This window comes from Salvelinus namaycush, chromosome 27 (assembly GCF_016432855.1).
Source record: "Salvelinus namaycush isolate Seneca chromosome 27, SaNama_1.0, whole genome shotgun sequence".
NCBI classification, from domain to species: domain Eukaryota; kingdom Metazoa; phylum Chordata; class Actinopteri; order Salmoniformes; family Salmonidae; genus Salvelinus; species Salvelinus namaycush.
Genome location: NC_052333.1, coordinates 4833780 through 4846998, shown reverse-complemented (window position 1 = coordinate 4846998; position 13219 = coordinate 4833780). Strand labels below are relative to the sequence as shown.

General features: G+C 48.3%; 1 protein-coding gene across 1 annotated transcript in view; it reads right to left on the bottom strand.

Annotated features, from left to right (window-relative positions):
- LOC120022752 (enhancer of filamentation 1-like) overlaps positions 1–13219 on the bottom strand; it is a 65186-nt gene that overhangs the window by 18439 nt on the left and 33528 nt on the right. The window contains exon 2 of the mRNA XM_038966745.1: positions 11037–11435. Within this exon, the coding sequence (XP_038822673.1) occupies positions 11037–11435 (399 nt within the window). The remainder of the gene's footprint in view (positions 1–11036; positions 11436–13219) is intronic.

Here is a 13219-nt window from a genome sequence, read left to right as displayed (position 1 = left end):
AAGCGGGAAGAGGGGATGAGAAATGTCTGGGCTGACCCCTGACCCCTGCCAGTATAGATGTTAAACATGGGAAAATGTAAGTTACCGTTCAGCCAAGCATTTCCTGTCCTCCTTCCTTCTTTACTTTCACTCCTCTTTCTTACTCCTTTGCACTGCAGAACTTTTGGAAATGATCTCTCTCTCTCTCTCTCTCGCTCTCTCTCTCTCTCTCTCGCTCTCTCTCTCTCTCTCTCTCTCTCTCTCTCTCTCTCTCTGTATGCGGTGGCAGGACGGGGCCAATGGCTTTTCATACAATGAGATTTATGACCTTGCCCTGGGTCAATTCACACAGGCCAGTGATTCGTCACCACGGCGACAACAGAGAGCAGACAAGTGTCTAAAGGAGTGGAGCGCCACAGGAATGAATCATTCATTTATCTGCTGCTGGGTCCCTTCCACACATGATTAGAGGGAGAAAATATGTCTGTCAAGCCTCACAAACAAGTCCATACAGTACATTGGTGCTTAACCGGGTTACCTCAAAAATAAAATCATCTTATCAAGCTAACGGACGGCTCAGTTACCCAAGCAGTGCACTTCCTCAATCCTCTGTGACTTGTGGGAGTTTATTAACTCAGTCCCTCTGTGTTCCTGTCTGTCCTGATGGTATGTCCATAGTCCACATCAATGAATAATAGAATCTCTTTATGACTATTTAACATAGTGACAGGAAGGGCCCATAGAAGGAGCCTTGTAATGCAGGATGTGAAGCAGAGAAGGCGTTCCAGCCTGGTAGGAGTAGATAAGAGGCTTGGCGGGGCCTTTGAACTCCAACCCGACTCCGTCTTTGAGGGCTGTGACCTCACTGCCTGACTCACACAGGGGGAATTACAGAGAAACAACCGGGACGTCAAAGAGAGAGAGAGAGAGAGAGAGAGAGAGAGAGAGAGAGAGAGAGAGAGAGAGAGAGAGAGAGAGAGAGAGAGAGAGAGAGAGAGAGAGAGAGAGAGAGAGAGAGAGAGAGAGAGAGAGAGAGAGAGAGAGAGAGAGAGAGAGAGAGAGAGAGAGAGAGAGAGAGAGAGAGAGAGAGAGAGAGAGAGAGAGAGAGAGAGAGAGAGAGAGAGAGAGAGAGAGGGAAACAGACACACCTTTCAGAATCAGAGCTGTAAAATAATTTAAAAAAGAAGCAGTGCCAGTGGCTGATGATAATCTTCCCTCTAACACCAGGGTGACAAAGTGGTACAAGGCAGCTCCTGGCTTCCATGTGTGGGGCTCTTTGTGTAGCCGAGAGCCCCAGGGATAGCTACCAGCTTCGGGCCAACACTGGGGCCTTGAATGGGGCAGCTGTGGGACGCTTTAGCTCACCCTCCCTGGAGGGTCAGTCAAGGACAGACAGGGAGGGCCACAGCATCAAACTGAGCAGCCCGAGAAAGCTAGCTAGAGCCAGTGCCAAACCTCAGTGTGCCTTTATATACAACATGAACAGTCGACAATCTGGATTTGCACAGCGGGGTTGGCACACACACACACACACACACACACACACACACACACACACACACACACACACACACACACACACACACACACACACACACACACACACACACACACACACACACACACACACACACACACACACACACACACACACACACACACCATGCTGGGTTCTTTCACTGTGGGGGATGACATGTTGACACATGGTGGCTTTGGTGGAATATGAGAGGGGATCATCAGTGCAGGAGGTTGCCTCAGTGCCCATTACCATTTGATTCCTCGGAGGAGGAAGTGTGTGTGTGTGTGTGTGTGTGTGTGTGTGTGTGTGTGTGTGTGTGTGTGTGTGTGTGTGTGTGTGTGTGTGTGTGTGTGTGCTTGGCAACCAGGAAATCCCTCTTCTAACCAGCTCAATCAAACAGAACACCTAAACAGCATGTAACCTGTCTACAGCTCTCAGCCAATCAACAACAGGGCTGAGCACTCCTCTTACTTCATCAACCTAGACCAGGACTGCTTCACAAATGGCACCCTATTGGTCAAAAGTATTGCATTATATATAAATATATGGAATATCAAATCAAATCAAACTTTATTTCTTACATTCGCCCCGAATACAACAGGTGAACAGTGAAATGCTTACTTACAAGCTCTTAACCAACAATGCAGTTCAAGAAAGTAAAAGATTATAAAAAGTAACACAATAAAATAACAATAACGAGGCTACAGTTGAAGTCGGAAGTTTACATACACTTAGGTTGGAGTCATTAAAACTCGTTTTTCAACCACTCCACAAATTTCTTGTTAACAAACTATAGTTTTGGCAAGTCGGTTAGGACATCTACTTTGTGCATGACACAAGTAATTTTTCCAACAATTGTTTACAGACAGATTATTTCACTTATAACTCACTGTTCCAGTGGGTCAGAAGTTTACATACACTAAGTTGACTGTGCCTTTAAACAGCTTGGAAAATTCCAGAAAATGATGTCATGGCTTTAGAAGTTTCTGATAGGCTAATTGACATAATTTGAGTCAATTGGAGGTGTACCTGTGGATGTATTTCAAGGCCTACCTTCAAACTCAGTGCCTCTTTGCTTGGGAAAATCAAAAGAAATCCGCCCAGACCTCAGAAAAAAAATTGTAGACCTCCACAAGTCTGGTTCATCCTTGGGAGCAATTTCCAAATGCCTGAAGGTACCACGTTCATCTGTACAAACAATAGCACGCAAGTATAAACACCATGGGACCACGCAGCCATCATACCGCTCAGGAAGGAGACGCGTTCTGTCTCCTAGAGATGAACATACTTTGGTGCGAAAAGTGCAAATCAATCCCAGAACAACAGCAAAGGAGCTTGTGACGATGCTGGAGGAAACAGGTACAAAAGTATCTATATCCACAGTAAAACGAGTCCTATATCGACATAACCTGAAAGGCCGCTCAGCAAGGAAGAAGCCACTGCTCCAAAACCGCCATAAAAAAGCCAGACTACGGTTTGCAACTGCACATGGGGACAAAGATCATACTTTTTGAAGAAATGTCCTCTGTTCTGATGAAACAAAAATAGAACTGCTTGGCCATAATGACCATCATTATGTTTGGAGGAAAAAGGGGGAGGCTTGCAAGCCGAAGAACACCATCCCAACCGTGAAGCATGATGGTGGCAGCATCCTGTTGTGGGGGTGCTTTGCTGCAGGAGGGACTGGTGTACTTCACAAAATAGATGGCATCATGAGGGAGGAAAATTATGTGGATATATTGAAGCAATATCTCAAGACATCAGTCAGGAAGTTAAAGCTTGGTCGCAAATGGGTCTTCCAAATGGACAATGACACCAAGGATACTTCCAAAGTTGTGGCAAAATGGCTTAAGGACAACAAAGTCAAGGTATTGGAGTGGCCATCACAAAGCCCTGACCTCAATCCCATAGAAACTTTGTGGACAGAACTGAAAAAGCGTGTGCGAGCAAGGAGGCCTACAAACCTGACTCAGTTACACCAGCTCTGTCAGGAGGAATGGGACAAAATTCACCCAACTTATTGTGGGAATGTCACACCCTGGCCTTAGTATTCTTTGTTTTCTTTATTATTTTAGTTAGGTCAGGGTGTGACATGGGGAATGTATGTGTTTTTTGTAGTGTCTAGGGTGGTTGTAAGGTTTAGGGGGTTTATTAGAGTAGTTGGGTTTATGTTTAGTATAGAAGTCTAGCTGTGTCTATGGTTGCCTGAATGGTTCTCAATCAGAGACAGATGTCATTAATTGTCTCTGATTGGGAGCCATATTTAAGGCAGCCATAGGCACTAGGTTTTTGTGGGTAATTGTCTGTGTCTATGTGTAGTGGTTGTGTCAGCACTATTTGGTAGATATAGCTTCACGGTCGTCATTTTGTTAGTTTGTGTCTAGTGTTTGTTTCGTGTGGTTTTTCCTGTCTTCTAAATAAAAGAAGATGTATTTTGCACACGCCGCGCCTTGGTCCTCTCTCTCTCCCAAAGACGATCGTGACAGAATTACCCACCAAAATCGGACCAAGCGGCGTGTCAAGCAGCAACAGGACCCACCTACACAGGATTTCTGGACATGGGAGGACGAATTGGAAGGTAAGGGACCTTGGGCTCAACCAGGAGAATATCGCCGCCCCAAAGCTGAGCTGGAGGCAGCGAAAGCAGAGAGGCGGCGATATGAGGAGGCAGCACGGAAGCAAGGCTGGAAGCCCGTGAGTACTACCCAAAAATTTCTTGGGGGGGGGGGGGGCTTAAAGGGAGTGTGGCGAAGTCAGGTAGGAGACCTGCGCATACTCCCTGTACTTACCGTGGAGAGCGAGAGTACGGGCAGACACCGTGTTACGCAGTAGAGCGCATGGTGTCTCCTGTACGCGTGCATAGCCCGGTTCGGTACATTCCAGCTCCACGTATCGGCCGGGCTAGATTGAGCGTTGAGCCGGATGTCATGAAGCCGGCCCAACGCATCTGGCCACCAGTGCGTCTCCTCGGGCCGGCTTACATGGCACCAGCCTTACGCATGGTGTCCCCGGTTCGCCTACATAGCCCGGTGCGGGTTATTCCACCTCCCCGCACTGGTCAGGCGACGGGGAGCATACAACCAGGTAAGGTTGGGCAGGCTCAGTGCTCAAGGGAGCCAGTATGCCTGCACGGTCCGGTATTTCCGGCGCCACCTCCCCGCTCCAGCCCAGTACCACCAGTGCCTACACCACGCACCAGGCTTCCTGTGCGTCTTCAGAGTCCTGTGCGTCCTGTTGCTGCTCCCCGCACTAGCCTAAAGGTGCGTGTCCTTAGCCCGGTACCTCCAGTTCCGGCGCCACGCACCAGGCCTATAGTGCGTCTCAACCGGCCAGAGTCTGCCGTCTGCCCAGCGGCGCCTGAACTGCCCGTCTGCCCAACGCCGTCTGAACTGTCCGTCTGCCAAGCGCCGCATGAACTGCCCGTCTGGACTGAGCCTTCAAAGCCGCCCGTCTGCCATGAGCCTTTAGAGCCGTCCGCCAGACAGGAGCCGCTAGAGCCTTCCGCCAGACAGGATCAGCCAGAGCCTTCCGCCAGACAGGATCAGCCAGAGCCATCCGTCTACCAAGCGCCATCTGAGCCATCCGTCTACCCAGCACCATCTGAGCCATCCGTCTACCCAGCGCCATCTGAGCCATCCGTCTACCCAGCGCCATCTGAGCCATCCGTCTACCCAGCGCCATCTGAGCCATCCGTCTGCACAGAGCCATTAGAGCTGCCCGTCTGTCCCGAGCCGTCAGAGCCGTTAGTCAGTCAGGAGCCGCTAGAGCCATTCGTCAGTCAGGATCTGCCAGAGCCGCCAACCAGACAGGATCTGCCAGAGCCGCCAACCAGACAGGATCTGCCAGAGCCGCCAACCAGACAGGATCTGCCAGAGCCGCCAACCAGACAGGATCTGCCAGAGCCGCCAACCAGACATGACCAGCCAGAGCCGCCAGCCAGACATGACCAGCCAGAGCCGTCAGCCAGACATGACCAGCCAGAGCCGTCAGCCAGCCATGACCAGCCAGAGCCGTCAGCTAGCCATGACCAGCCAGAGCCGTCAGCTAGCCATGACCAGCCAGAGCCGTCAGCTAGCCATGACCAGCCAGAGCCGTCAGCCAGCCAGGATCCGCCAGAGCCAGCCAGCCAGGATCCGCCAGAGCCAGCCAGCCAGGATCCGCCAGAGCCAGCCAGCCAGGATCCGCCAGAGCCAGCCAGCCAGGATCCGCCCCTCAGTCCGGAGCTGCCGTCCTTCAGTCCGGAGCTGCCCCTTATCCCGGTGCTGCTCCTTGTCCCGGGGCTGCCCCTTGTCCCGGGGCTGCCCCTTGTCCCGGTGCTGCCCCTTGTCCCGGTGCTGCCCCTTGTCCTGCTGAGGCCTATTATTTTAGGTGGGGGTATTTGGAGGGTGGCCATTTGGAGGAGGCTACCAAAGCGGGTATGGACAATGGTGGAGTGGGGGCCACGTCCCGCACCCGAGCCGCCGCCATGATGGGGCCCACCCCGGACCCTCCCCTTTCTATGTCAGTTTGTGCGGTCGGAGTCCGCACCTTTGGGGGGGGGGTACTGTCACACCCTGGCCTTAGTATTCTTTGTTTTCTTTATTATTTTAGTTAGGTCAGGGTGTGACATGGGGAATGTATGTGTTTTTTGTAGTGTCTAGGGTGGTTGTAAGGTTTAGGGGGTTTATTAGAGTAGTTGGGTTTATGTTTAGTATAGAAGTCTAGCTGTGTCTATGGTTGCCTGAATGGTTCTCAATCAGAGACAGATGTCATTAATTGTCTCTGATTGGGAGCCATATTTAAGGCAGCCATAGGCACTAGGTTTTTGTGGGTAATTGTCTGTGTCTATGTGTAGTGGTTGTGTCAGCACTATTTGGTAGATATAGCTTCACGGTCGTCATTTTGTTAGTTTGTGTCTAGTGTTTGTTTCGTGTGGTTTTTCCTGTCTTCTAAATAAAAGAAGATGTATTTTGCACACGCCGCGCCTTGGTCCTCTCTCTCTCCCAAAGACGATCGTGACAGGGAAGCATGTGGAAGGCTACCCGAAACGTTTAACCCAAGTTAAACAATTTAAAGGTAATGCTACCAAATACTAATTGAGTGTATGTAAACTTCTGACCCACTGGGAATGTGATGAAAGAAGTAAAAGCTGAAATAAATAATTCTCTCTACTATTATTCTGACATTTCACATTCTTAAAATAAAGTGGTGATCCTAACTGACCTAAGACAGGGAATTTTTACTAGGATTAAATGTCAGGAATTTTGAAAAACTGAGTTTAAATGTATTTGGCTAAGGTGTATGTAAACTTCCGACTTCAACTGTATATAGAGGGGGCACCGGTATCAATGTGCGGGGGTAGAGGTTAATCAAGTAATTTGTACATGTAGGTAGGGGTAAAGTGACTATGCATAGATAATAAACAGGGAGTAGCAGCAGTGTAAAACTAAATGGGGGGGGGGGGGGGGGGGGGTTGAATGTAAATAGTCCAGGTGGCCATTTGATTAATTGTTCAGCAGTCTTATGGCTTGGGGATAGAAGCTGTTAAGGAGCCTTTTGGTCCTAGACTTGGCACTCCGGTACCACTTGGGCTTTCCTCTGACACTGCCTAGTATATAGGTCCTGGTTGGCTGGAAGCTTGGCCTCAGTGATGTACTGGGCCGTACGCACCACCCTCTGTGGTGCCTTACGGTCAAATGCCGAGCAGTTGCCATACCAGGCGGTGATGCAACCGGTCAGGATGCTCTAGATGGTGCAGCTGTATAACTTTTTGAGGATCTGGGAATCCATGCCAAATCTTTTCAGTCTCCTGAGGGGGAAAAGGTGTTGTTGTGCCCTCTTTACGAATGTCTTGGTTTGTTTGGACCCTGATAGTTTGTTGGGGATGTGGACACCAAGGAACTTGAAACTCTCAACCCGCTCCACTACAACCCCGTCGATGTTAATGGGGGCCTATTCGGCCTGCCTTTTCCTGCAGTCCACGATCATCTCCTTTGTCTTGCTCACATTGAGGGAGAGGTTGTTGTCCATTTGGGCCTAGCCTAGCTCTCTGAGTAACTCGGAGCCGGGTGGAAAACAGCCCTGTCTGTCTGTCCGGACTCCACAGAGTACACAGAGCCAGCATTTCTGCTCTCTTTAATGGCCAGCAACACAGCTGAAATCTGACTGCACCACTTTGCCAAACACAGATTGGACATTCAGACGTTGACACAGACTCAATTTAATCTAAAACAAGGCAATTATACACAAGTATAGACACATTCATAAAGACACATTTAATTGGCCTTATTAACAAAGACTTCATTCCGTTCCCTTAGTAAAGCTCCCTGTCAGTGAGAGGAGGAGTGTGATGGTAGGACTGGTCTGTGAGTGTGATGGTAGGTCTGGTCTGTGAGTGTGATGGTAGGACTGGTCTGTGAGTGTGATGGTAGGACTGGTCTGTGAATGTGATGGTAGGACTGGTCTGTGAGTGTGAGTGTGATGGTAGGACTGGTCTGTGAGTGTGATGGTAGGACTGGTCTGTGAGTGTGAGTGTGATGGTAGGACTGGTCTGTGAGTGTGAGTGTGATGGTAGGACTGGTCTGTGAGTATGAGTGTGATGGTAGGACTGGTCTGTGAGTGTGAGTGTGATGGTAGGACTGGTCTGTGAGTGTGAGTGTGATGGTAGGACTGGTCTGTGAGTGTGAGTGTGATGGTAGGACTGGTCTGTGAGTGTGAGTGTGATGGTAGGACTGGTCTGTGAGTATGAGTGTGATGGTAGGACTGGTCTGTGAGTGTGAGTGTGATGGTAGGACTGGTCTGTGAGTGTGAGTGTGATGGTAGGACTGGTCTGTGAGTGTGATTAGGGATGTGTCTGAAATGGCACCCTATACCTTATATTGCACTACTTTTAACCAGAGCTCTATGGGCACATGCCTTGCTGTTTTCCCTGTGGGCCCTGGTCATAAGTAGTGTACTATGAAGGGAATAGGTTGCCATTTGGGAGACAGCCACAGTCTCCTAAGCACCAGCTCCCTATTTACCCCACAAACACACCTTAGTTGGGTAACGTCTCTGCCAACTCAAGCCATGTTGAAAATACCCACAGACAGAATAAATTTCGCCAGGTTATAATTATTTTCCCTCTCCTAAGGAGATGGAGTAGAGTACCTATCCAGTTCAGGTTAAGAACTGGTTACAATTATTTTCCCTCTCCTAAGGAGTTGGAGTAGAGTACCTATCCAGTTCAGGTTAAGAACTGGTTATAATTATTTCCCCTCTCCTAAGGAGATGGAGTAGAGTACCTATCCAGTTCAGGTTAAGAACTGGTTATAATTATTTTCCACAAGAAAGCCCAAACAGATATAATATTTGACAAAAACACAATAATTCAAACCTTGCTTACATTTGTATATTTCATTTTTATTTTACCTTTATTTAACTAGGCAAGTCAGCTAAGAACAAATTCTTATTTTCAATGACGGCCTAGGAACAGTGTGTTAACTGCCTTGTTCAGGGGCAGAACGACAGATTTTTATCCTTGTCAGCTCGGGGATTCAATCTTGCAACCTTTTGGTTACTAGTCCAACGCTCTAAAAACTAGGCTACTTGCCGCCCCATATGATCATATATACTGTACACTATATATACAAAAGTATGTGGACACTCCTTCAAATGAGTGGATTTGGCTATTTCAGCCACACCAGTTGTTGACAGGTGTTTAAAATCAATTACACAGCCATACAATCTCCATAGACAAAAATTGGCAGTAGAATTGCCTTAATGAACAGCTCAGTGACTTTCAACAAGTCAGTTCGTCAAATTTCTGTCCTGCTAGAGCTGCCCCGGTCAACTGTAAAAGTGCTGTTATTGACATTATAGACGATTATGTGCTTCCAACTTTGTGGCAACAGTTTGAGGAAAGCCCTTTCCTGTTTCAGTATGACAATGCCCCCGTGCACAAAGGGAGGTCCATACAGAAATGGTTTTGTCGAGATCAATGTGGAAGAACTTGACTGGCCTGCACAGAGCCCTGACCTCAACCCCATTTGACACCTTTGGGATGAATTGGAATGCTTGCGAGCCAGGCCTAATGGCCCAACATCAGTGCCTGACCTCACTAATGCTCTTGTGGCTGAATGGCAGCCAGTCTTCGCAGAAATGTTCCAACATCTAGCGGAAAGCCTTCCCAGAAGAGTGGAGACTGTTGTAGCAACAAAGTGGGGACCAACTCCATATTAATGCCCATGATTTTGGAATGAGATGTTTGACGAGCAGCTGTCCACATACTTTTGGACATGTAGTGTATCTCTCTATTATGCGTGGGACATTTTTTAAACAAATTTCCCGAATTAAAATAAATTGGAGCTGATTTGCTGGTGTTTTTACAGTCTTATGTCCAACAAATACAAATAATTATTTTGCTCAGAAAATTGGGGGGCAAATAAAATCACCCGCTGGCCAGTTGGGGAACCCTGCTGAAGTGTATAACTAGCTTATTACAGTATAAAAATACACAGCTGTACTGTACTGCCTGGAACATGAATAGACATGTAGATGACTGGTGAATCCATTTGCACTGGACTTGGTTGTTGTCTGTGAGCTGGTGTACAGTATTTGAGTACAGACACACCTAAATACATGCAGCTGTTGCTGGAGTCCAGACTCCAAACACCAACAGCATAAAAACACAACTCTGCACTGTTGGCTTTTCCATGAGTTGTGCCCTGTTCAGTGCCCTTCTGTGGCTTCCTTGGCCCTACACACAGCTCGCCAACACACAAATAAGCCAAATGGGAGTCTCTCTCTGTCTATGTGAATAAAAACACTGCCCTGTGGTGAACTAACATCTCGGCACACCCTGTCCACATTTCATTTCACATTGCAGCCCTGCAATCCCTCCACCCTGTGACTGTGTCTGTGTAATGACTCTCATTAGACTGGTCTGGGGCCAGTGGCATGGCAGTAGCCTCACAGGGCAGGACAACAGAACAGGCCATGGTTTAAACTGGTCTGGGGCCAGTGGCGTGGCAATAACCTCACAGGGCAGGACAACAGAACAGGCCATGGTTTAAACTGGTCTGGGGCCAGTGGCGTGGCAATAACCTCACAGGGCAGGACAACAGAACAGGCCATGGTTTAAACTGGTCTGGAACCAGTGACGTGGTAGTACCCTCACAGGGAAGGACAACAGAACAGGCCATGGTTTAAACTGGTCTGGGACCAGTGATGTGGTAGTACCCTCACAGGGCAGGACAACAGAACAGGCCATGGTTTAAACTGGTCTGGGACCAGTGACGTGGTAGTACCCTCACAGGGCAGGACAACAAAACAGGCCATGGTTTAAAGCTCCATTTAATGCCCTTTGAACATCTCAGAGCCCTCTGTCTCTTCTTGCCAGGGGACCGGCTTTAGCTGAGCAGTTAGTATTTTTCACAATTTCTCTCTGTCTGTCTGGCTCCCCCCCTCTCTCTATCCAGTCCTCTGTCTGTCTGCCCCCCCCACTCTCTTTCTCTATCCAGCCCTCTGTCTGTCTGTCTGCAAACCCCCCCCCCCCCCCCCCCCTCTCCAGTTGGCTTACCTTGCTGGGGGTGTTGTCTGCAGCCAGGGCATTCCTCTGAGGGGGGACCTGGTACACATCTTGTCCCAGGGGTACCTGGTAGATCCCTTGCTGACCCGGGCTCTGGAGGGACGGGGGCACCTGATACAGCCCCTGGGACGATGACACGGCCTTCTGCTGGTAGGCTGAGCCTATAGGTGATGATTGGGCGATAGGGGACTGGGCGTCGAACATTGGACCAATCAGCAGCTTGAGGCGGTTGCCCGGGGCGATGCCCTGGCGTCCGTGTAGCGAGCAGAGCCACCACCCCTCCAGGCCGCCCGTGTTCTGCTCAATGATTGTTAAGATGTCCCCTTTCCGGAAGGCCAGCTCCTCCGGGGACTCGGGGACGTTGTCGTACAACGCCTTGGCCATCAGGTTCTGCAGAGAGAAGAGAGGTCAGTCTACTGTCAGGAACATACTGTTAAAGAAGAGAGGTCAGTCTACTGTAAGGAACATACTGTTAAAGAAGAGAGGTCAGTCTACTGTCAGGAACATACTGTTAAAGAAGAGAGGTCAGTCTACTGTTCAGAACATACTGTTAAAGAAGAGAAGTCAGTCTACTGTTCAGAACATACTGTTAAAGAAGAGAGGTCAGTCTACTGTCAGGAACATACTGTTAAAGAAGAGAGGTCAGTCTACTGTCAGGAACATACTGTTAAAGAAGAGAGGTCAGTCTACTGTTCAGAACATACTGTTAAAGAAGAGAAGTCAGTCTACTGTTCAGAACATACTGTTAAAGAAGAGAGGTCAGTCTACTGTCAGGAACATACTGTTAAAGAAGAGAGGTCAGTCTACTGTTCAGAACATACTGTTAAAGAAGAGAGGTCAGTCTACTGTCAGGAACATACTGTTAAAGAAGAGAGGTCAGTCTACTGTCAGGAACATACTGTTAAAGAAGAGAGGTCAGTCTACTGTCAGGAACATACTGTTAAAGAAGAGAGGTCAGTCTACTGTTCAGAACATACTGTTAAAGAAGAGAAGTCAGTCTACTGTTCAGAACATACTGTTAAAGAAGAGAGGTCAGTCTACTGTTCAGAACATACTGTTAAAGAAGAGAGGTCAGTCTACTGTCAGGAACATACTGTTAAAGAAGAGAAGTCAGTCTACTGTTCAGAACATACTGTTAAAGAAGAGAGGTCAGTCTACTGTTCAGAACATACTGTTAAAGAAGAGAGGTCAGTCTACTGTCAGGAACATACCGTTAAAGAAGAGAGGTCAGTCTACTGTTCAGAACATACTGTTAAAGAAGAGAAGTCAGTCTACTGTCAGGAACATACTGTTAAAGAAGAGAGGTCAGTCTATTGTCAGGAACATACTGTTAAAGAAGAGAGGTCAGTCTACTGTCAGGAACATACTGTTAAAGAAGAGAGGTCAGTCTACTGTCAGGAACATACCGTTAAAGAAGAGAGGTCAGTCTACTGTCAGGAACATACCGTTAAAGAAGAGAGGTCAGTCTACTGTCAGGAACATACTGTTAAAGAAGAGAGGTCAGTCTACTGTAAGGAACATACAGGACTGGGATATGTTCCGGGTTGCCTCTGAGAATAACATTAACGTATACACGGACATGGTGATTGAGTTCATCAGAAAGTGTATAGGGGATGTTGTTCCCACTGTGATGATTAAAACCTACCCAAACCTTAATCCGTGGATAAATGGCAGCATTCGCGCATAACTGAAAGGTGCAAACCACCGCATTTAACCATGGCAAGGGGACTGGGAATATGGTCGAATACAAACAGTGTAGTTATTCCCTCCGTAAGGCAATCAAATAGTCAAAACGTCAGTACAGAGACAAAGTGGAGTCGCAATTCAACGGCTCAGACACAAGACGTTTGTGGCAGGGCTTCCAGACAATCATGGATTACAAAGGGAAAACCAGCCACGTCGTGGACACCGATGTCTTGCTCCTGGACAAGCTAAACACCTTCTTCACACGCTTTGAGGATAACACAGTGCCACAGATACAGCCCACTCCCAAGACTGTGGGCTCCGTGGCCGACGTGAGTAAGACATTTTAGCGTGTTAACCCTCGCAAGGCTGTCGGCCCAGACGGCATCCCTAGCCGCGTCCTCAGAGCATGTGCAGACCAGCTGGCTGGAGTGTTTACAGATATACTCAATCTCTCCCTATCCCTGTCTGCTGTCCCCACTTGCTTCAAG